At 40.7% G+C, this 26,089-nt stretch overlaps 1 protein-coding gene across 1 annotated transcript in view; it reads left to right on the top strand.

Annotated features, from left to right (window-relative positions):
- The window catches only part of dennd1a (DENN/MADD domain containing 1A), a gene marked incomplete at its 3' end in the record, with an annotated part of 104,038 nt that overhangs the window by 8,601 nt on the left and 69,348 nt on the right, over window positions 1–26,089 (top strand). Inside the window, exon 2 of the mRNA XM_080530041.1 lies at window positions 2,026–2,090. Within this exon, the coding sequence (XP_080386167.1) occupies window positions 2,026–2,090 (65 nt within the window). The remainder of the gene's footprint in view (window positions 1–2,025; window positions 2,091–26,089) is intronic.

Below are 26,089 nucleotides of genomic sequence, written 5' to 3'. Positions count from 1 at the left end.
TATGTTTACATGTACATGTTAACCATAGCTTTAGACAGTATACTGCATGTTTACATGTACATGTTAACCATAGCTTTAGACAGTATACTGCATGTTTACATGTATATGTTAACCATAGCTTTAGACAGTATACTGTATGTTTACATGTCATGTACATGTTAACCATAGCTTTAGACAGTATACTGTATGTTTACATGTCATGTACATGTTAACCATAGCTTTAGACAGTATACTGCATGTTTACATGTATATGTTAACCATAGCTTTAGACAGTATACAGTATGTTTACATGTATATTCATTACATGTAAGTTCATGAAATCCACAATGGCTTTTTTTTCGCGGCTAGGCTAACGTGTTCTGCTACAACGAGTGCTTGATATTCCTTCCATACAGCGTGCTTGCAATGGTGATTCTTCAGGTGACTTATTAGATTCGTTGTGTTGTAACTCGTAGACCTTTGCCCTCCTCTCCGAACTTTTGTTGAACATGTATTGCAAATTGCAAACGCAATATCTGCCTTAGAAATTGTGAAGAATGTCCACACCGGGGAAGGCATGTTTCGCTCGCGTCTCGTCAAAACAAACTGCGTGCCTGAGCGCGGAAACCGGAAGCAGAGCGCGGAAACCGGAAACCGGAAGCAGAAATATTTCCGGCTTCATATTATCGGTTAAATATCGGCTAAATGTTATAATAAATACCGATACCGATAAACATTAATTCCTCAATATCGGGCCGATAAATATCGGTGCCGATAATATCGTGCATCCCTAAATTTTAGTTCGATGCGGTCGTATATATTTCAGGTTTTAAGTTTAAAGACGAACACATCGCAATGTGAATCTCAGAATGGCACTAGTTATTCAACATAAAGTTCTGCACATGTTACACCCGTGTAGCGAAACCGAAAGACCCATACTGAAATGTTTTGGTACGAATATGTACCGTTAGGGTTCTATTTTGTGCATAAGTCTTCACACCCTTTGCTATGACACTTGTTGTAATTTTGGAATCAATATCTGGGTCAATGATGGATAAGGTTTTCAGAAGTGCAAAAAGTTAAATGATGCATAACACATTTTCCATTAATAATATATTTTATATTTTGCACCCAAAAATGTGTAAATAGGTACATTGATTGTCATCATTCGGTGCAACCACATTTTTGTTTTTACAACAGATATCTGGTTGTACCGAATGATTCTTTTTGGTTGTACCGAATTATTTTCTTCAAGTAAACAGTTAAAACAGGCACATGTTTAGCTACCTATGTGTGAACTTGACCTTGAGCTTGAACTTAGCAATATAACGAGCTGCACCCCGCCTCTGGAACTCTCTCCCTCAACCACTCAGAGACTCACCCTCACTCTCCACTTTTAAATCCCACCTCAAAACCTACCTGTTCTCCCATGCTTACATCCTCCCCTACCCCTAACCATCTCCCCTAACCCTGCCTAATCATGCCAGAATGTTTATATAATAGTTGTAATATCATTTTTGGATATTTGAATGGCACATGGCAACATGGCTGGTTGCATTTGTGTTCGGACGGTTGTACCGAATGACTTTTCAACCCTTTAAAGAGCTGAAAGTGCCTGAATTTGTAACAAATCACCAGAAACTCTTTGTGTATTCAATAAAGGAAAGCAAATAGTGTTAGTTAACATAATGTATATATATATATTGTTAATTTGAGAAAATATTACATTCTGCCACAAAATGTACACGTCACGTCATTGACCCATCTTTGTTTTTATAGGCTCTTATTTTTGATAAGTCTTGTGAGATTTATAAAAAAGAATGCCCCCCATCTAGCTAATGCGATGTTCCTTGTTGTTAGCCAGCTAGCTAGCGTGTAGGAACACAGTCAAGATTAGACCATTTGCCTTTAGACAACTTAATTGCTACTAGACAATTAAATTGCCATTAGACAATTATTTCATAATTGTTACAGGCCTATGCACACCCCTATGCCCTACTACTCATATCATTAAAAGACCAGCTGACCTTCAACCTCTTGTTTCAGGGACAGCCCAGAGTCCACATTTGAGGTCTACTTGGAGGTGACACATCCAGGAACAATAGGCTCCGGTAAGTCACCCCAGCAATACCATTATATGCGAGTTATTTGCTCATTGTTTATGGCTGTAAATGCAATCCAATATAAAACAATAAGCAGGAATGTTTAAATGTTGTGACACTTTAAACAGTGTGAACTCAAATAACAGTATTTGCATAAGTGCATATATGATGATGATGATGATGTTTTGTTCAGAATTTTAAAGATATTCCGAATAATCTAATCTGCCTTGAATCCTAAAATGTAGCCATATACATCACCAAAGATACAGGGGATCCATAAGGCCTACAGTACAGCCTATAAAGTAACTGTTCCTCTTTGATCTGTCATTGTGTATCTTCAGAAAGTCCCAAAAACCTGTTTGTCAAACCTTAGCCAAAACCATTTTTTTTTCATGACAGCAGTAACATAAGGAATGCACAGTGCTAGAGGTTGATTACAAGATGTTAGGACATATTGTTGATATTGAGCCATGTGATATTATTAATTGTCTTAGCCTATGCTATCCTATAGTGGATACTATGACTTTAACCGTAGCACAACTAGCTGAGGGCGAAGTCCATTGACTCAGTATCCTCCTCAGTGATGTTGAATCTTAACCCTGTTGCACTGTTGTTGTTACATTCTTTATGGCCACCACATAACTGCTTACCTGGTGTGTCAGATCAAGGTGCTTTAGCAAGCAGGTACCATGTGCTCTACAGAAGAGGGTAACTGTCTGAGCTGAGTGGTTACACTGATGGTTAAAACTTAAGGGCAATTCCACAATTCAACCCTGGGACTCAATGTTTGACTTTCAAATGTATGCCATACAAAAACCTTTGATAGCAAGGTTTAACAAACTATACAGATATATGCACAAGGACTACTTCTAACAAGCTGAAAACCCCCCACACATTTACTGTGCAGCTACAAAGTGAGATAACGGAATGACCCTAAAATCTCCCTGTTTTTTTTTATCACTTTTCTCCAAAACTGTTAAACGCACTTCCTCTTGACTTCTGTGAAAAAGTCTGGAACCCATGGACATCACCAAATGCTGGGGTTCCTCCTTTGTGATGCTTTGCCAGGCCTTTACTGCAGCTGTCTTTAGCAAGTGAAATGCATGCTCGATCGGGTTCAGATCAGGTGATTGAGTCGGCCATTGCAGAATATTCCACTTCTCTGCCTTAAAAACTCATGGGTTGCTTTTGCAGTATGTTTTGGGTCATTGTCCATCTTTTCTGTTTACAGTGAGTGCGGAAAGTATTAAGACCCCTTCAGTTTTTCCACATTTTGTTGTATTATAGCCTCAATTTAAAATGGATTAAATTAAAATAATTTGTCATCAATCCACACACAATACCCCAGAATCACAACAGGAAATCCGTTTTTTTAAAATGTTAGTAAACTTTTAAAAATTGAAATACTAGAAAACCCCCATGTACAAAGTATTCAGACCCTTTGCTATGACACTCTTAAAATGAGCTAAAATGCAAAAATGTCATCAACAAATGACTCCATAAGTTGAATTGAGTCCATCTTAATGCAAGAACAATAGTTTGTGTAATTTTGGAATGAACATATTTGTTTTTATAGGGTTTCTAATTTGCATAGGAGTCAATGAGACTCTGTGTAGATCAGGTTGCCATAAAACATTGAGAAAACGGAGAGTAACAAAACTGCTCAGGAATGTGACCCTGAGGCCTGGGGAGACTTACAAAAATCTACAAAGTTGAATGGTGGAGGGGTAAAAGCACAGCCGATGGGACAACATCATGCCTGTCACTCGACAAAATTGGTCTATAACCAAGTGGCAAAAAAGAATCCCTTAAAAAATAATCTATCTCATATCCATAATTGTGTTTGCAACAATGAATTCAAGTGATACAGCAAAGAAAGTTGCAGGAAATGTGTTTATTTGGTTTTACTACAAAGCATTACGTTTAGTACAATTTTGTAGATTTTTTGATTTCATATTGTGATTCTGGGGTATTGTGTGTAGTTGGGGGCCTTAGGGATATTTTTGTGCAAATTTGTGCAAAAGCACCAAATTTGGCCCAGATGTAGCTCAGAGTATGCTCTAATGATTTAGCCAGGGCGCCCGAGCCAACGACCACCAGCAAGCCTGGTGTCTATTTTATGTTTTTTGACTATTAGAAATACATTAGAATGCTTATATTCATGATTGGGTGTGTCTGGACCCCTAATTTGCATAATGCCATTTTTTTGTTTTGTTTGGCTTTTGGGTCAGGTCGATTGGCAAATGTCAATGTCCTTGCTGTGACGTATTGCATCGGTCTTGCAGGTGTGATGGGTGCCGCCAAATGCATTGTACTTCTGACATTGACATTCTCGGTTGCAGGTTGGCATCTTCTGTATTAGCTGCACAGGGTTTGAGGAACCATGGAGGACGATATCATTGAACACTCGTAAGGGTTCAGCAACAGATGTTGTGAGACAGTTGGACAGGAAGGAGCCGTCAAATGTGTGCCTCATCCTGAGCCAATTGTTCCTCTTAGCCACTTGTTCCTTGTTTGCGATGTAGGTTTCCCTCCCCTTCTGGTGTTCACTCTATTCAGGCAGATAGCTGAGGAGATGTTGCTTGAATGTTGTTGTTTGGGATTCATAATCAGACACAAACACCTGCGTTCTTTCATAAGGTTCCTGTAGAGTTACCGTAATAGGAGATTGTGAAGGAGGATCTGAATCCTCAACCAGAGCAACAATTTGTGCAATAGTTAGATGGTCAAAGGTTGTCCCCCACTCACTGGTAGATGCTTCCCCTTCTGACACCCTGGCCCTAGCAGTGTCATGAGATGCTTGCCGTTTTGCTGCATATCGCAACATGAGATAACATTTGGCATGTAGTACACACCTGCTGCGTGTACATCGGAAGCTTGTGTAACTAATCTACCAAGAAGCTAAACATGTTTACAGGATTCTGCCCAGCTTTTCAGATTGGAATCAACATTATCTGTTACTGCCTTGTGAAATATACGTTTGCGTTCGCCATCAGAAATCAAACTTTGCCGAATTCTTACTTTGGACGCAGCCATCGGCTGCAACGCAACGCGGCCGCAAATGAGCACCTTTCATTGATTACAAATGAAACGTTCCCTGGCTGACAGCAATTCCGGACGCAACGCAGACGCAAAGCTCGATGGCCATAGTGGAGCCTGGGCGTTAAACTAGCTAGCTAATGTTGTGAGGTGCAGAGAGCGGGATCCTGGAATATTATGAAAATGACTGATGATGAATGATGAATTATAACTTACGTGAGGAAGAAAATAGTAGTTGTACACGTTACTGTCCATCTTTATGACTTGCACACAAGCATGAAGTCACACTACTGTAAACAGCTTTTTAAAATTCAAATTCAAATTGTAACTGTCTTTAAGTTCACGAGCTCTGGCCCTCCCACATGCTCCCCAACATTCAAAATGGGTCAATATTACCGGTATTATATATTTTTTTAAAGTTATGGTAAAACTCATTTCTGGGGAGCCGCCATCTTGGAAATATGCAAATTAGGGGTCCAGACACACCCAATTATAAATATAAGCATTCCAATGTGTTTCTAACGGCCAAGAAACATAAATAAGACACCAAGTTTTTATTTGAAGCTAATTTGGTTCAAAAGTTATAGCCAAAACCTTTTTCGGAGGGCGGCCATATTGATTTGGCCGCCATGGCGACCCCAGTGGTCGCTGGCTCGGGCACCCTGGCTAAATCATTAGAGCATACTCTGAGCTACATCTGGGCCAAATTCGGTGCTTTTGCACAAATTTGCACGAGCATAGCCTCATATAGCCCTAAGACCCCCATCAATTTAAAATGGATTAAATTAAAATAATTTGCCATCAATCCACACTAGTTGGGGGCCAACTAGTGTGGATTGATGGCAAATTATTTTAATTTAATCCATTTTAAATTGATTCTATAATACAACAAAATGTGGAAAAACTGAAGGGGTCTGAATACTTTCCGCACCCACTGTACATATGCATTCATTCATTCAACACCTACATACACACTTACATGACACCTGACACAAACATAGGCCTACATATCCACTCATAAATTGTTATTATATCACTTTCATCATCTTCCTCTGCACATATGCAAGTCTGTAATTTAACCCAGTAGTCATTCTGTTATTTCAAATCCAGTGTAAATAAGATTCTTACATTCTTAAATCCAGTGTATACAACAGTCTTAGATTCTTAAAAAACTAAATGTAGAACTCTGGATTGAAAATGAACATAATATTACATTATCTGTCAAGTATTACATTATCAGTAAAAAAAAAAAAAGAAGACCCACCTGAAAGTGTAATAAATTCCCAATAATGTAATAAGGTATTACATTATCAGTAAAAAATGTATTACAATATCAGTCAGGTTATTTTATTACATTATTGGTCAATTATTACATTATTGGGTTTTATTACATTTTCGATGGAGTTAAGTGGACATTTTATTACATTATCAGGTGTTATTACATTATCAGGAAATTATTACATTATAGGGTGCTACAATCCCTAAACACTTCAGAATTCATCCAGCTGCTCCTGTCTTCTGTCACATCATCAATAAACACTAGTGACCCAGTGCCATTGTAAGCCATGCGTGCCCATGCCATCACTCTGCCTCCATCGTGTTTTACAGATCATGTGGTATGCTTCAGATCATGAGCCGTTCCAATCCTTCTCCATACTTTCCCATTCTGGTACAGGTTGATCTTAGTTTCATCTGTCCGAAGAATGCTGTTACAGAACTGGGCTGGCTTTTTTAGATGTTTTTATGTCTAATTTGGCCTTTCTATTCTTGAGGTTTATGAATGGTTTGCACCTTGTGGTGAACCCTCTGTATTTGCTCTTGTGAAGTCTTCTCTTTATGGTAAACTTGGATAATGATATGCCTACCTCCTGGAGACTGTTCTTCACTTGGCTGGATGTTGTGAAGGGGTTTTTCTTTACCACAGGGTTCCCGCAGGGTCTTAAAAAGTATTACATTTTAGGCCTTAAATATGAGTCTTGAATATGAGTTGGTAGTTCTTAAAAATGTATTCGGATTAGGAAGTTGCAATAACTTCTCTGTATCAATTTTAAATGTGTTTGGGGAAAATGTCTGGTCTGCAACTTAAGCAGTATGGTAATTAGCCTATCAGTTCCCCCCTGCCACCCCCAACAATAGTATGGAAATAGGTCTGGAACCAATGAACACTAGTTTTGCAGCCCCCGGTGAGAACTTTTCGAAGAACACCCAGGTAGCAAACAAGCTTGGCACGTTTCACTTGCATTGAGCGATCCTTTGACTACATGTTGTGTGTTCACAGCAACAGCTTCCAAATGCCACACTTTTGCCACTCAAATGCCACATAAATGATAAAGAAATAATGAAGGAATAGGCCTCACCTGTCCATGAAACAGCTTTTGAGTCAATTGTCCAATTACTTTTGGTCCCTTGAAAATAACGAGCTGTAATTCCTAAACCTTCCTCCAATTTGGATGTGAATACCTGCAAATTAAAGCTGAGACACTTTAAGCCTCATTATATAACTGTAACTTGAATATGTTTTGGTAAACAGCTAAAATAAAAAAATATGTCAGAGTCCAAATAAATATGGACCTAACTGTAAATTAACCATGTGTTTGAATGTATAAGCGTTTGTGTGCGCATGTACGCATGGGCGAAATTGTATGGGGAGACAGGGGGACACGTCCCCTTCAATGTTCATAGATGGACAATTTGTCCCCCCCAATAATTGATGCTTGTGAAATGCGTGCATTATCTTAGTGTTCATGCGTGTCGCTCCTATTTCAAAGTCCGGTCTGCAGTTATTATATGCATTTAAACTGATCTCTCTTGAAATCCATGTCATGTTTTACTGTTTACATGGCCAGCACACTTACATGTTACTGTAACATAGATAGAAGCTAGTAACCTACCACACAGTACAGCTAGTACAGCTAGTTTAAATAGTTTAGTTTATGTTCAACTGGAAAAGGTAGTGATCACAGAATTTCGTGTTTTGACTCTGCTGGGAGTTCGTTAAAAATGCCTTTAAAAAAGCGAAAATAAATATTTCAGAATAAAAGTCCAGAAAATATGTTTCAGAATAAAAGTCTGAAAAATTAAATTTCAGAATAAAAGTCTGAAAAATTAAATTTCAGAATAAAAGTCTGAACAATTACATTTCAGAATAAAAGTCTGGAAAATAAAATTTCAGAATAAAAGTCAGAAAATTATAATTTCAGAATAAGTCTGAAAAAAATATTTCTGAATAAAAGTCTGAAAAATTAAATTTCTGAATAAAAGTCCGGAAAATAAAACTTCAGAATAAAAGTCTGAAAAATAAAATGTCAGAATAAAAGTCCTAAAATTTTAATTTCAGAATAAAAGTCAGAACATTTTAATTTAACAATTAAAGTCAGAAAAAAATATTTCAGAATAAAGGTCTGAAAATTTTAATTTCTGAATAAAAGTCCGGAAAATTTAATTTCTGAATAGAAGTAAAAAGAAAAATATTTCAGAATTAAAGTCAGAACAATTAAATTTCAGAATAAAAGTCTGAAAAAAAATATGTATATCCCCCCAAAGTCCCCCCCCCAATGTGTGACTGACTATTTCGCCCTTGCATGTACGTACTGGTGTGGTTGTGTGCGTGCATGTGTGTGTCTGTGACCAAGTCTCCAAAAATAGGTGTGGGCATTAGAGCGATGGCCCTGCTGCTTGGCCGGCTTGTGTGTTTCCAGCTTGAGGGGGATGTGTGTTTAAAGTATTGCCTTACACACAGCTGTTCCATTGTTGTCATACTCTCACGGCCCAAGAGGGTCTGCCCAGCCTCTGATTGACAGCAACAATTGTGTCTGTGTATATGGGCCAGACCTGGTCCGATTGTGGGGTGGGCAGCCCTGGGTGAGAGTTTGAAATGTCCTATGGGCCAACTCTAGGATGTGATAACTGGCCCTGATACTTTCCTGTCCCTGCCACCTTTGGTCTAAATGTAAGTGACCAGTGCTGGGTGACAGTGGGAACTTTGCTCATAGTTCAGCCCTGGTATGAGGAAAATGGCCCTGATAAGGTTTTAAGATTTAACCGCGGTGTACCAAAGCCCTATCCTTGGACCAAAGCCCTATCCTTCCCGCGAACATTTCCACGAGCAGTGCTGAAAAATGCGCTTAATATTATTTATTATTTTTTTAAACAGTGCTAAAAATACTTTTGGTTCGTAATGAGATGATGTCGGGATAAGTTTGACTATGTATGGGAAACACTGCAACACTCACCTGAGTACAAAAATACCTGAGTATGACTGTGTTGGTATTGACTCCGTTGCTACGTTCAAATACCGAGGTTTACGGTATTACCAACTATGATACATGATATGACAATCAGGGGTGAAAAACAACAGTCAAACAGACACTAGGCAACTACAAATGACTCATTAGATATGGGCAGTAAAACAGTGAAAATATAATAATTGCACATTGGATGTAAACATTTTTGATTGATGTTCAGTGTGAACTCACAGTGCCAGAGCGGAAAATGAATGAGAAAAACTGCGCTCTTTGCATTGTGTGCATGCTCTGTCCATTATCGCCTCCTGTTGAAATGTACGGAATCAACTGAGAAACACAAGATCGCTCGAGTTAATAATATGCAATTTCGCGGACACACATTCCATGTTTGACCATGTAATGAAGTGTCCATGAACCATGACTTGTTCTAAATTAATGTTCCCTTAAATGATACAATTGTTTGTTTGTTATATTTAATGTTATAATCAGATGAATCCTTATTCTTTGGGCCAGGAGAATCTTATGCTGCATTCATGCCATGTTGGAACTAGCAAACTCAGGTATTTCCAACTTGGAACCAACCAATAGGAAGCTCTGCGCAAATAACTTAGCTAAGTTAAGTAACTTAGTTAATTCTAACTCTTGAGGTTCAGAGTTTCCGACTTGTCATGAATGCAACATTTCAAGTAAACCAGATCTGATTGCCATAACTAAACCAGGCTGTTGCCACAAATGGGCCAAGCCTGTTCCAGAATGTTTATTCCCTTCCCATACCTAAGCCCAATCATCACCAGGAAAATTCTAAAATGTGGATATGGCCCAGTCACGACTTGGGATTATGGCGCAGAAATGGGCCAGATACGGATACCACATCTAAGCCTAAATCAACCAGACCTGGCACTATTAAGTTATAACTGGGCCACACCACATACCGGCCAAGAACGGGCCTTTTCATGGTAAAGATGAGGTTTAGGAATGGTAGCCGAGCCTGCCCACTTCTGGCCCGGGGATCAAAGTTGTACTTGGTCCACAGCCAGATGCCAAAGATGTGAAATTTGACCCGTTTGCTAAACATGTAAATTCCTATTACTACAGTTGATAAATGTGAGTATGAAATAAAGCATGTATGCTTTATCATTTGCTTAATTTATGTTTTGTGTATTTGTCACATTGTTATAACATATAACAGCCCCATTCAGTAGGCTTCCTTACAATGGCAATCCTGAAGGGAGAATTCTTGGTAGTGGAATCAGTTTGCCAAAAATGTAATCAGTGCACTATTCCTTTTTTATTAGTCTTTGATTTCCTCCTTATGGTCACAGATAAACGGATGTATTTGGTGCATTTGAACTACTTCTGTGTGGCCATTGTCTATCCACACACTGTTTCGTTGGGAATATTCCTGTGCTTTGAACCAGCTAAAACCACACATCAAAGTCTCTTTACCCTTTTTATTCAACTAACTCTCTCCCTCTTTGTCTCTCTTCCCTCACTCTCCCCTCTCTGCTTCCTCTGCCCCCACCCCAGTTCTATCTCTTCTCTCTTTGCTCTCTAGTCTGCCATCCAACCTCTGCCTGTTGGATATGTTCAGAACAAGAGAGGCAAAGGCTCATGGCTGTATTATGCCAAGGAGGGTTTGCCTGCCTCCTTGCTCCTCCTCTTTCCTTGCTCTAAGGGGGTAAGGGGGTGTAAGGGGGTATGGGGGGGTGCTTTTGTTAACAAGGAAACTATTAACTGAGGGAGAGTTAATCAGAGTCATGGCAAAAGAAGGCAGCATTTACATCTGAATCGGCCACTGCTGCTAGCTAAGACCAAGGGGGGAAAGAGAGAGAGGCGTAGGGGTAAGGAGAGGAAAGAGAGTGGAATGTGAGAGAGATGGATGGGAGAAAGGAGGGTGAGTTACTAGGAGAGAGAGATGAAGTGACAGAGAGCGCATAGGTAAATGCTAAGTAGGATGCTTGTGATAGCCATACTCTGATGTCACCCGATTGAGGTTGAGATTTAAAACAGTTAGGGTAAGGATTAGGGTTAATAGTAGGGCTGTCCCAAGGATCCGATTTAGCATCTAACGAGAGCCTAGCTGGCATTTTGCCTTAGTGGACAAGATGGTAATTGGAATGTTTATCCTAAAGCAGTTGTGAAAACAACAATGACAGCTAGAGCCCTGATTATGTGTGTGAGAACTTCATGGTTTTTATACTGCTGCAACTAGGCCTTTTCTGTCAGCTGTGTGTGTGTGTGTGTGTGTGTGTGTGTGTGTGTGTGTGTGTGTGTGTGTGCATGCGTGCGTGCATGCGTGCGTGCATGCGTCTGTGCCTCTCTGAATTTGGCTGTCATTGGAATAACGAAGACTCCCGTTTACATCTTTCAACATCTGATGTATCATAACATCTGTTGTTCAGTTTTATAAGCCTGTTCTTAAAAACAACCAATTGGTTTTCTTGGGTTGTGTTGGTAATGTCTAGCCTACATCTCATCTCAACGCTCGGTCAACAAGCTGCTCCAGCACTGTGCCCGCATCCCAATTTGTCCAATTTGCGTTGATGCAATCAAAGTGATCCCGAGCAGTAGTGACCCGAACATGGCGCATAGCCCCTACAGCTGACAATCAATGTGTTCTGCATGATTTCGGTCCATTTGCTTTTCCTTGCACTCGGTTTTAACCCCTGCCTGACTGTTAAGCTGGCTATTTACAACAAAACCCCTCACCCCAGATTTCTCTCTTTCTCTCTCTGACACACATACATACACACACACACACACACACACACACACACACACACACACAGACACCGACACAGACACACACACACACACACACACACACACACACACACACACACACACACACACACAATATCTCTCTCAGGAGGAGGGGATTAACCCAGGCATGTTTTGTTTGCAGAGCTCCCAGCTCCTTCAGCTGGAAGACTGCGCTTATTTGCTCTTCAGAGCTTTATTGAGCAGAAAAAAGTGAGAGAAGGAGTAAACACCATGCCAGGCCGCGGACTCCACCCCCCCTCGATACACACCCCTGCCAGTTAGTTCCCCTTTAGGCAAACTACTTTTGACATCTTCATCCCTCTCCCCAGCTTTGTTTGTCCCCCTGTCTGAAAGCTTTTCCAGGCTCAGCCCCATCCCTCATACAGTAGCTACATGTTAGAGATGCACAATCCCATTTTGAGCATTGGTGTCGGTCCGATATTGGCCTAAAATACTGTATCGGGAATTAGAGATAGGGAATTTCATTTACAGATTCGATGCCATGACGCAAACTGTCGTGAAAACTTTAGCGGTGACAACAATAACAACCATGTCTGGGGTAGGAATTGTAGGTTGCAGCGCGATTGGTGAAGGATAGATAAATAGCATATAGGCGGTTATGGTGATTGTCCCCCCCCCTTTGATAAGAGATAGTACATAAGCTGGTATTTAACTTGATTATGCAGCTGATTTAGAATGTTGTAACTTACGAGTTAAATGTATGATTTGATGTCTAGTTTAGAGTTGCTGGTAAGTTTATTTGCTTCAGGGAATCACTGGGTAATGTCACTGTGCCTCCATTCCCAAGGGGCACAATATGGACATTGTCCTTAGGAAAGGGGGGTGAAGGGGACTCGCTAACCATGGCCATTCTGGTGAGGTAGCCAACTAGCGCCTGTATGGGCTTAACAGCAGACTGCTTCTTTTCTTCCCAGTGAAAGGGGCTTAATCCATGTAAATACAGGCCTGCAACGACAGCTTAACAACATGGGGTAGGAGCGAAAGTGAAACAGAGGGAGGTAGGGATGGAGGGAGGGAGGAGGGCTTAACAATTTAGCCTTTAACCAGGCAAATACGAGGCATGAAACTTTGTGAATGAGTTTACACAGAGGGGCTGGGGTGAGCTCCAGGGTTTTCTTTTGTCCAGCCTCTTGTTGAAGTGTGAGTGACAGATGCGGCACTGTAAGTGATGAGGCCCTGTCGGGTCAGACAGAGCACTGTTTCATCCCACAGCCTGCAAGGTAAGAAGAGAAGCCAACACACTCATCTCAGTGCACAGTGGACAAGCAGAGAGTAAAACCCTTATTGTTTGACTTGTAAGGAACTCACCAAGAAATAAAGTCTGAGATTTTACTGTGGTGATACCTCGGCATGCACTTTCCCTCAGCTTCTTCGAAGAACTAGCTCATTAGTATATTCAGTTCCTTTCTTCATGGGGATAGCATCTCCTGTAAGAATGTGGATGACCCTGCCAAGTGTCTACCATGTGTTTTTCAGAAGTCTCACCGTCTATTATTAGCAGGAGTGGAGCCCAGAGCATCAGGTTGCTCGGGTTGGCGTGAAGGAATCACCAGCTTGGTGGGGTGGAGAATACTTTGAGTTGGAGTCAGGGTTAGGGTTGGGCGGTAATAACGTAATACCGTATACCGTGGTATTTGGAAACAGCAACGGTGTCTGTTTCAATACAGTCATAAAAAAATCTGTGCAATATGTGTATATATATATATATATATATATATATATATATATATATATATATACACAGTATATATAGAAAATACACACCTTAAGACTTCTTGTCCAGCACCACTGTCTGTGTCATTGAAGAAGCTATGAAAGTGATGACAGAACTTTCGAAACAATGTCATTTGTCAAATAAATAACCTGTATTTAGAAGCGATCATAATTGCGTGTCACGTGACTGCTTCTCCTCAGACGAAGGATTCACAGCACTCGTCTGCCATAACACACTGTTTTATGTTTTAGCACATTTTTCAGAGCTGCTCGCGGAAAGTGTTCGAGCAGGATCACGGAAAGGCCGGAGCTAGGGCTTTGGTCCACCTTTCATCAGCCGCTGTCACAAATCATTTGGCGGCTCCCTCAAAGCCCTACAATGTGATTTTTAATCCTGCGGTAATACCGTATACCGCGGTTACATTTGGGGACGGTTTAACAATGTCAAAAATTACCACCCAACCCTAGTCAGGGTGCCATGTTGACAGACATTTAAGGAAAATGTAATCCCTACTCAGCAGTGCTTGTTTCCCCCCACACTATGTTGGTGTGCCCTACCTAGACCCCTAGTGTTGTTGGTGTGCCCTACCTAGACCCCTAGTGTTGTTGGTGTGCCCTACCTAGACCCCTAGTGTTGTTGGTGTGCCCTACCTAGACCCCTGGTGTTGGTGTGCCCTACCTAGACCCCTAGTGTTGTTGGTGTGCCCTACCTAGACCCCTAGTGTTGTTGGTGTGCCCTACCTAGCCCCCTGGTGTTGGTGGTGTGCCCTACCTAGCCCCCTGGTGTTGGTGGTGTGCCCTACCTAGACCCCTAGTGTTGTTGCCCTACCTAGACCCCTAGTGTTGTTGCCCTACCTAGACCCCTAGTGTTGTTGGTGTGCCCTACCTAGACCCCTAGTGTTGTTGGTGTGCCCTACCTAGACCCCTAGTGTTGTTGGTGGGCCCTACCTAGACCCCTAGTGTTGTTGGTGTGCCCTACCTAGACCCCTAGTGTTGTTGGTGTGGCCTACCTAGACCCCTAGTGTTGTTGGTGTGCCCTACCTAGACCCCTAGTGTTGTTGTGCCCTACCTAGACCCCTAGTGGTGTTGGTGTGCCCTACCTAGACCCCTAGTGTTGTTGGTGTGCCCTACCTAGACCCCTGGTGTTGTTGGTGGTGTTGTGAGCCAAATAGAACACGGCTCCTGAGGTGTGCCCAGCCACAGCACAGTGACCTGGTATGGCCATTGCTTCTGCTGTTTTCTTTTACCTCTTACCCCTTTATTTACATACATACCATGTTTTTTATATGTATGTATGTTTTTTTTTATCTTTCCTTTCTTTTTTTCTTTCATGTTCTTGTTCAGTACAACCAAAGTATTTGGAAAAGTTAATCTATTCTATTATTTTCTTCCTTCATCCTTTCCTTCCTTCCGACTTCATTTTACTTTCTATTTGGGATGTAAAACTCTCCATTTAGTGGGGGCAATTTAAAGCCTTTAAACAAATGTTACCTAGAGTTACCTATGATTATGATTTTTAAATGCATACAGCAGTGCACATGATAAAGTTCAACATTGCTCATTAGGATGCTTCCTTCATATGGTTAACCAGAGCCAGTATTCAAACTGGATGTTAGTTACAGTGGCTATAGACAGTCAACAAACCCCTTCACTTTTTCCCCATTTTGTTGTGCTGTATAGACTCAATTTAAAATTTATTGAATAAGTAAAAATTGGCATCAATCCACACACAATACCCCATAAGTATAAGTATATACAGTGTTTCCTCCAGGAATTGTTACAATGGTGGCGGGTGGGCGTGATTTTTTTCGCGTGCACGCGCATGAAACGCGCACGCGCGCTCAAAACAGCGTTTTTTTTTTTTTTTTTTTTTTTCCCTAATCACAGCCAAAACTAGAGGATGGCCAAAAAAATAAATAAATGAATATACAGAATATAAACTTGTGACTGACAGTCACATACACACACAAAGATCATCAGCTATAATATAATACGAAGTAGGCCTACATGAGCACAAAAGCGGCTAACGTTACTGATTAACTGTTTACTGTAGTGCAGAGAGATGGTAGTCGTAGGCGGCGTATCAAATGACAAAGCTAAACGTTTAATGAAGGACATGAACGATTGTCAACAACACACTCAAGCAGTAAATAGAACAGTCTAAACAACTTGGGTACTACGGACGGAACAATAGTCTCAACCTATAGTTCCGTGCGTGAATTATGTCAACCCACCACATTACAGAAGTAAAATCACAGTCAGATGGAGCATTCGGTAAACAGCTGAGTATCAGCTGAGTTAAAGAAAACAAACTCTTACCTTTGATGAGACCCACATGAGCCCTGTTTTCCCGTACTTCTCCCGTGTGTCTCTTATTGTCCAAATGTTCCCTGAATTTTAGCTGCATGTTTTTCCAGCATGTAATTCCGTTGTCAATAAAAAAATCGTCTCCCCTTCTTTTCCCCTTGACAATACTGTGTCGTTGCTAAAGTGACGGCACATAAGAATCGTTTTTTGACTTGCTAATGTCTGCTAACGTAGCACTTGAAACTGGCGCCGTTCTCTGGACTGCAGCTGCTCCCGCGTTAGCATTAGCATCCATCTTTTCTTCTCCCTTCTCACCGTCACGAGCTCAAATGACACTTGTCGGCCGATCTAACTCTTAACACTCACTTACAGGACTTCTGACACCATGTCGTGTTATTCTATTAAACATACACGTGAGTCCTTCTGTATTTCAATGTAAGTGTCTTTATTTTAACTCGCTCTGTAAGCTCTACAATACCGGTCTCTTGTTGTCTCGTCGTAACCTGCCCACCTGACCTGGGGGGTATTCCATCAACGTCGCTAAAGGAAAATCCTGGCTTATTTTTGATCTCTCGCGAGACCTATCAGAATATGCCTGGATATTTGTAAGAACTCTCGCGAGATTTATCAGACTAAACCTGGATTTTCCCTTTAGCGATGTTGATGGAATACCCCCCGGATGTCACTACGGTGGCCTGTACACAATAACAATAATACCACAGTTCACATTTAGACCAATCAGGAGCCCTTGTGTCACGTCGTCAACTGAATGTCATTAATCTGATTTTGGATCAGCGGTTAGAGAGAGATGGGCGTGGATTTAGGTGCACTTTTAGTCAACATCCATTATAGCGCTGATCTAGGATCAGATATATTTTAATCAGCTAAAATGTTCTTTTTTTTTCCCCTTTTTTTTTGAGATTTTTTTTTTTTTTTTTTTTGTGGACTGAATCAATTCGTGGCGGAGGAAATTCCATCGTGGCGGCCCGCCACCAATAAATGCATGTAGAGGAAACACTGTATATATTTAAAAGAAGAAGTAAAAACAACTTTTTAGAAATGTCTGCAAATATATTGAAATTGAAACACTGAAATACCTCATGTGCATAAGTCTTCACATCCTTTGCTATGACACTCAACAAATAACTCAATAAGTTGAATTGAGTCCATCTTAATGCAAGGATAATAGTTAATGTAATTTTGGAATCAATATCTTTGTTTTTATAGGGTCTCTAATTTGCATTGAATCCATTATACACTCCTTCTCCTCTCTCTCTTCTTCAGTTTCTTGTGAAATTCTGGGCTTTCTTGTTACCATGGTGATTCATTTCAAAGATGGGTTTAGGTAATAGCTAGGTTGTCTTTCTGTATTTTTTCTCTAATAGACCACCTACAACAATGACTGATCAGTTTGATATTTCTATTGTTTATTTTAAACTTTAGAATTATTTTGTAATCATTCAGTATTCCAATTTCATTTAAAGATTTCTACTGCTTCCTCTCATCCTAAATGTTTCCATTACACCCTCTCCTTCCTTCAAGTTTCCCATATGTTCCCTGTCTTCCATCCTTCCGTCTCTGTACTTTCTCAGCCACAGTCTATTTTATGTAATATTGTCTGGTGAATCTGAGTATCCTACCTGCATGATCTGATAGAAATCAATGTCTCGCTGCCACCAAGGTTACCACCTATTGTGTCTTACAATGGCCAGTAAGCTTATTGATTTAATCTTGTCACTTTTTTAAAGGATGGATTTGTTTAGACAAGGACTTCCCCCTGGAAGTTGTAGAGTGGTTCATTAGCAGTTTTCTGCCATGTAGTACTGACCCAAGGACATGGTCTTTTTGTGCTCTGCCACAGAAGTGTCATGACAGTTACAAATCCAGATGAGCCTTGAGATGCCTGTCTGAGTTTATTTTATGTGGTCATGTTTGAGTGATTAGTGTACTGTACACTGGATATATGGATGCAGATGTTTGTGTGTACACACTATTGTGTATATGTGGATGTTTGTGTTTTGTATGTGATATTCATGCTCTGCTGTTAGATCCATCCCTTTCATACGTGTATGTGCATAATGGTTTGTGTCGACCTTGTATGGAATGGATTCGCACATGTTTTTGTGTGTGTGACTCACATCTGTATATGCACACACTCTATGGTTGGCCATTTGATTCCTCCCTTTCATGTAGATGTTTTCTCCCTTCCAGATTCCCCAGCGCTTAGCTTTCTCTCCTTAATTACCACGGCAGCAGTCCTCAGAGACCTGTCTGCAAAATGCAAGCCTCTGTTCATCCAGCAGAGGCCCTATTAGAACAGTGGACCAAGGCTGCAAGTTTGTACCCACACAAAGACCACAATTAAACACAGGGAGATCAAAAAGGCCCGGGAGGTTTTGCCTGAGATACTTAAAACAAAAATGCAGATGGTCTTATCGACGGCTGTCTGTTTTACCCCTTTCTTTATATTTTACATTATAATTGGTCAGGACACTTGTAATGGCTGGATCTGTCCTAGCAATGAGCCTCTTTTAATCTTGTTTTCTTCTGTGGGCTGATCGTCCTGGTCAGGTGTCTTTGGTGATGGAATCGACTTTGAAAGGTTGACTTGTGTGTTTGTGCAGTAAGATAATCTTTACCTCTGGCAGTATGAAAGTATTTGTATTTGCCATTTAGCAGACACTTTTATCCAAAGGGACTTAGTATTAGAACTTTCTAGTTTGTATTGAAATTAAAATGCAAAAATGTCATCAGTAAATCAGTGTATCCATCTTAATGCAATGATAATAGTATGTAAAATGTAATTTACTTAATAATGCTATTATGGAATTGATATCTTGGTTTTATAGGGTCTCTGATTTGCATAGGAATCAATTACACACTTGCATACAATAACTGCCTCAAGTCTGCAACCCATTGACCCCACCAAACACTAGGTATCTTCTCTGGTGAACATTTTTTGTTATACTGTAATATTGCATTTCATTGTCATAGTAACACAATGATATTGTGGATTGCAGGGTATGTAAGTGACGAAGTCTTCAGAGGGAGAGTCATATATATGCCATAATATTAGATGGTTCAGAGTGTCTGCGAGGTGTTTTGGACATGTTCACAGAATGAATGGTGCCCAAAATCTGACTAAACAGTATCTAAGGAAGTAAATATGTAGGCCTAACTATAATTAAAAAGATTCAAAAAGCCGGAACATCCTTTTAACTTGTTTCCGATTGTATTTGCATAACCCTTGTGATTGGAGGGTAACTGTAGGGATTATCCATACAGGATTAAGTCCTCTTTTCTCCTCGTCCACATTCATGATTAATTAATGAACATTTTGATTAATGTGAGGCCAGACCGTTTGGCATGACAACGATAGTTGACGAAGTCTGTGGAAACCAGGCAACAGGTGAAGTGGGTAGAAGATGATGCACACTGACCAACACGTCAATATTGTCCAGCCTAAGCAGTAGTCGTTGTGGTGGGGCACTCTATACTGTCAGCCAGTGTTGGTAACTCACAATGCAGTTGTCTCATTGCTGAGAGCAAACCCATTGGAGACGGATTATGGCTCAAGGTAAAGCCGCCATGTGAGTTGAAGCTGCCCCGGGGGGCTTAATCAGAGGCCTTGTGCAATATCCTGTTAGAGCGGCATGCAACTCTTCTCTACCTCTCGAGCAGGCTGCTAGCACTGGTGGGCTCCCTCACATACTCACACACACCTTTGAGCTGGCAGACTGCACCCACCCCCCTACACCCCTGAGCAAAAGCTTCTTTTTTTGTTGTTTTGTTAGCCTTAAACTAAGAATGATGTGGTTTAATGAGAGAACCCTATTTGTTTTAGTTTGCATTGGACAGAGACAGTAGAGAAAGACAGGAAGTAAAGGTTGAAGTCACAGATAAGAGTTATCACAGGTCATGTGGAAATCTAAAGCGATGGCAGCAAGAGCAAGCAGGTGTTCTTCCTTTTCTTATTGTATTTTTTTGTAAATACACTTCGAATACACTTCGAGCACTTCGAATTGCCGCTGTTGTATGAAATGTGCTATACAAATAAACGTGCCTTGCCTTGCCTTCCAGCTGCACTTCAGGAACTTTAGGAAATCTAGAAGGTACAGAGAGATGAGGAAGATGGTTGGTAGAAATTAAAAACAGTAAGGCTAAATATGAAATATTCCTGTAATTTTATATTGCTATGTGCAGTAAGCACTTCAGCGATGATGACTATGAAAGAGATATGGAATCGGAAATTATGGGGACAAAGAACCGAAGAAGACTCAAAGATACAGCCGTTCCTTCTGTGATAGATAGATCGGCTGCCTTGCTAAAATACAGGGACACATTTGAGAAGAGAAAGCATGCAGTGAATGTAATCCTTGCAGTTTGAGTTGTTATCTTATTGTGTTAGTACCATTGCACCATATCATATTGACAGGGAGATTCTTCTTTTCTCAACTGAGATGGTACTGTTATTTCAAGTTCAATGTGTATATTTTTGCACTCAAATCCCCAAAAAAGAGATCCCAAAAAAATTCTCCCCAAAGATCCCCCAAAATGTTGGAATGTGAAAACATATCTGGATAGTTTTTGGGCTAATATGAAAACATAAACCCACAAATGGTCCTGCTCAGAGGTTTATGTTAATAGTTTTTACTTTTCATGTGAATAATTTCTATTGCATGGGTGTGATTTATGTATTGTACCTAATAACGAGAGAATCTTTCATAACAAGTCATGTTCCGCTACATTGGATAATCCATTTGGCCGATTTTACGATACAGACATTTTTTTACAGGACACCAGAGTGTAACTAAATGCTGCTCATCATAAGTTCCTCCATTTCTACTGCTTGCGTCATGGCGTTCAAAAGACCTGATTACATCATCCTAACACATTTTGGCATGACACAGCCACCTAAAGAATTTCACCTGAATTTTTGGAATACTCAGGCTTATCGGTTCGACAGGTGCCCCTCCAGTAATCTTCTTCATTTTTCGTCCTCACACATGTTTGTAAGTTATTTGTATGACAACTAATATATAACGCTACTGTCTTCACTTCTAACACAAGCAAATTTGAATCTGTGATCAAGCTCCAAATACAGGCATATTGTGTCGGGTCGTAGAAGGCTTCCCCCACGAGAGTGCACATGCAGTTTGCACATTGCAAAACAACAGGTCAGCCTTGTCCCATCTTTGTTCCCATCATAGTTTTACTGTTTGTGTTTACATATGGAAAGAGGTCCAGCCCCCCCCGGCTTACAGGTGACATGTCTGAGGGTCATTACATTATTGGTACGGTTCAAACTTCGAGCTTGGCTGCCTGGGTCAATTGCTGATGCCCTGCAATATTCATGCAATTTCTGTTGGTCAAAGAAATCCATAAAATAATGTTGCTCTCTCACAACTGGCATATTGTTGCATGCCGGGTGTGGCTGGGTGGCTGAAGTTTTGTATCCAAACTACGGATCGGACAGAATAATCGATGATTCGATTATTCGTTTCTGAGGGTCAAAGTCAACTTTTTAACATTTAGACCGTCAACATTTTTTTCCATTCAAATAAACGTGAATTAACGGATAGAACTAATGTCGGTTCTGCAGCACTATTAATGCACAGAAAAACAACATACATACATACAGTACATACACAGTTCAGTAATTATTATTACTTATGATTGAGTGTGGAACGTAACGGGAGTCTGATGTCATTCAACTGCGCATTGTGTAAGTTCATTAGTTTACAGAGTGCTGTTGGAATAGGCTAACAATGTTGAAGTCCCGCAAACCTCCTCCTGGGAACACTTCAAGAAAATAGAAGAGAATCGTGTCCAGTATGGGATATGTGGAACAAAATGATCATACCATCAACGATGCTATCGTAAACGAAGGTGAGGGACCAACCCAATCAAGCATGGCGACCCAATCAAGCATCTATTCAAGCTCGCAAGTGTGACAGAAGCCACAGCGAAAAAACTACTACCCTAATTGCCAACATGGTGGCTAAAGATATGCTGCCTATTAGTATAGTAGGAGGTTTCGAGAATTAATGGCATACATAGAGACAGAATACACAGTTCCATTTAGAAAATCCAGCACCTCGCGTCTCGAAAAAGATCCATGCTGAATGCTCTGTTCAGAGTCCGTTCGGAATGCTTTAGCCAAAACTGACCCACGTATCTATTACCACAGACAAATTTCTTAATCCATGGCATTACATTTTTTGGCCGTTTTGATTATTGTATTGGTTTTGGGGTATACTGATACCCCAAGTATTGGTAAACATTGTAATTGGAAATTGTTGGACCAAATAATTGGCTATACAAAATGCTCTAATGTGTGCACAGGGTATTAGCGGCATGCCTTTTTTCTGTTCTGCATTATTGTTATGTTTTTGCCTAATTTAAGTATCCAGAAGAAGGGTTAGGGTTAGGAGGATTAATGCCAGAATAAATAAAAATGTTCACTGTTTAAGTTGGTGGCGTAACACACTAAGCGTCGACCATGTAACTGCAGGTTTCCCGGTTCGATTCCCGCTACGGACATATCCTGCATGTCATCCTTTCTCTCTCTCATCCATCCTTCCTGTCAAATCTCTACTGTCTCTATCGCAATAAAAAGAAAAATATGAGTGGGATTGCCACTCAGAAAAAAATAACTTAATATCTTTAGTGATTTCTTGCAGATGATCCATGGCTGCCTTTGTGAATGTTGGCACACATAACAAAACAAAAAAATATTCGTTCATTCCACCCACCGATTATTCAACCATGGAAATGTTGAGTTATGCACATCCCTAATCCAAACATGTCAGCAACTGTCATATGTATGAACATGCCTCGTTCTTGAATGACTTTGCTTTTCTAATGGGATTGTTTCACAGGATAGTGATGTATTTTTAATTAAAACATTTATAAATAATAATAATAATTTAACATTTAATGGTGTAAAAACGGTGTAAGAACTCGAACATGCGATTAATGACCAAAAATTATGTTTTAAGTGAGAAGTTATGGCTTGTCAAAAGCCGCAAAAACACAGGAAATTCAAAATGAGAACCATCATTGGGCAGGTCACTTAGGATTCAAAGCTTCTCTCAAACAGCCTAGAGATTCAGTCACACACACACACACACACACACACACACACACACACACACCGACACACACACACACACACACTCATGCGTACACACCCTTCTGCTGGGTTTTTGCATTGCACAGATGTATTTTGAGGAGTAATGACAGTGTGAGACAAGGTTGTAAACAATGCCACCCGCCCTCTCCCCCCCCACTGGGTGAAAGACGAGTCCTCCTTTGACGGAGGGGGGTTTGAGTGTGTGGGGGGGTGTTATTATGTTGCATGGGGCTTTGTGGTCAATGAAACTACACGGGAGTCCCTCCCTTAACCAGCCACCCTCCCCACCCCCACCTCCCGACTCGAGGCTGCACAGAGACCATGCCAGCTGCTGCTGCTGCACCTCGTTCAGTCGCCAGGGTTGGGCAGGCCACGGGGGGAGCTGAAGGAGCACTCCAGGGATCCGTCACCAATCACTCCCTCCTCCCTATCTCTGAGAGCACCCCAAGAGGAAGCACTCGACAAGGGGCAGGAAGTTGTATACGTCACTCATCCTTTCTCCTGTTAGCGGAGATATATTTATATGGCAAAAGCATTTGAAATATGAATACAATATTCCTTGTGTCAAATGAAAATTCTGGGGTGTAATGCATCCATTTTGCCACTTAAATAAATGTATAAAATGTATACCACCTCAGACATTTTGTCTAATAGAGGACATGTCTAGTTATGTTTCTATTTGTATTTTCATAGTACACAGTAAAACAAAAACAAGTAAATGCACACAACGCAGGAGTTTTGTTTCATAATACCTTGAAAACCATTCAAGATTTCAGGTGATTTTGTTTTAATAGACTACAACCAGTCCACCTTGTTTACATGTCAGGACACACACAATATGTCCTTTTCCTATTATTTGCTTAAACCCAACTTTCTAAAGCACAGATATAGAAAGCAGTAACGCGGTGTGGGGAATTCTTACCTGCGTGCGAGCAAGGTCAGCAGTCCTCTGTTGACTCAATTTGTGGAGTCAACACAACCTGCCTGCTCCGGTCCCAGAGCCCAGGGGAATCAGGCCCAGATCATTGGACAATTCCCTCATATCCCGCTCTGTCTCTGGGGTCCCCCTCTGTCAGCACAGGCCAGTGCCAAGACCTCTCTATTTTGGGGAGGGGGAGTCGCAGAGAAAGGGCCATTAATCATAGGCAGAAAGATAGGAGATGTGTGTGAAATAATGTTTGGACCGTAGGGTTTTGTTTGTCAAATTTGACATTGGTATATGGTCCTCATAGTTGAAGAATATGTGGAGACGGTACTGTACATGTGCTGGATTGTTTAATATTTTACCCAAATGATTTGAGGAAGGATATTGTGAGGAAGTGTTTGAATGAAGAAGCGATTAGTTCCACCTAAAGGTTTTCATCAGGCTCTCTAAACCGTGATGCAGTGCCAGGGACACGGAGTGACACTAATTAGGAAAGGTTGCACTGTTACAGTTTTCAGGGAACTATTCCATGTCCCCAGGCATTAGGCCTATGTTCACCTGCACCGGGGGATGGGGTAGTCAAATGTGCATTGCTGTTTTTATGTCTGTAGTGAAAGGCCATACATGCACTTTGCTCAGATCATTATCTTGCCCTATCCCGATCCTAATATTAACCATCACCCAATAGAAAGTAAAACAGTTCAACACTTCACAAATGCATCCCTTCTTTCTTCTTTGAACAGATTACAGATCTGAGAAGGTTGGATTAGTCAAAGCAGTGTAAAACATGATTCACCAATCCAATCACTTGCAGATCAGTGATTACTCAACCACTGCCATGAATAGAAATAAAGGTCACACAATAGTCCTGCAGAAAAGGTATTATCAGAATAACTCAAAGCCAAGGACCAGTACTCAGATCAGAAATATTTAACTTTTTTTGCTCTTAAACTCCCATTAAAATCATAATGCGATGGAAACAGATTCTACCCGAAATTGCTTGTTATTATTCTGAAAACAAGCCATGATTGACATGTCTGTACATCAGCCATTATGTTTCTGTATATAATTGTGGATGCCCATTCTGTAACATAGGACTTTGATTTCACTATCGAGTCGCTTCATTTACTACACATTATTGAAAAGTGATCGCTATTCTTTGCCGTCCCCACCAAGTCACCGCAAGTCAGGCAGCATACTGAGAGCTGCCTAGAAGGGAAAAGCAGCAGGCAGCATTTGAACACATGTAGCATATATGCATCAGTGGTGAGAGCTGTCCATCATAAGTTACGGTGACGTCAGTGGCCCAGAGACCTTAAAGGCAACCATCACTCCTGGAGTGGCTACTTTTCGTGAGAGTGTGTGTTCATGTGCTGTGTCTGCCTGTGAGGGACAAATTCTACGCACGCATGCTGAAAATATCAATGCTGGAGCACTTTGTTGGTAGGTCAACAAATATAAGCACAGAAGAAACCGCTTTAAATTGTGTATTACTGCCATGTAAATTAACAGCATCGTCCGTAAGATTGAAGTACCTAGCCCCCAAACTGTAGAAGGTGAGCATTGAGTGCTGGAACCATCATTTACTGTGTAAAGTACGCTGTACACAATTGTGTCCTTGCTGTGATGGCGCTATACCAGAGAGTATAGGTGAGCCTCTCAGAGTTATGAAATGGTTTTCACTGTTTTATACATTGCACTTGCAAGAATGACTTGAATGAGGGATGTCGTGGAGGATGTTTTGTTGAATTGTTTACCTAATTTTCACAATTTTAACCGTGGCGATACATTATTTATTTCCTCCAGTTTCCAGGATTTACCAATCTTGTGACGTCTACATACATCCTACTCTAGTAGATTA

The sequence above is a fragment of the Nansenia antarctica genome, assembly GCF_963989245.1.
Source record: "Nansenia antarctica genome assembly, chromosome: 4".
Taxonomy (NCBI): domain Eukaryota; kingdom Metazoa; phylum Chordata; class Actinopteri; order Argentiniformes; family Microstomatidae; genus Nansenia; species Nansenia antarctica.
Note: the sequence above shows the minus strand (reverse complement) of the source record. Positions and strands in the feature narration are given on the sequence as shown.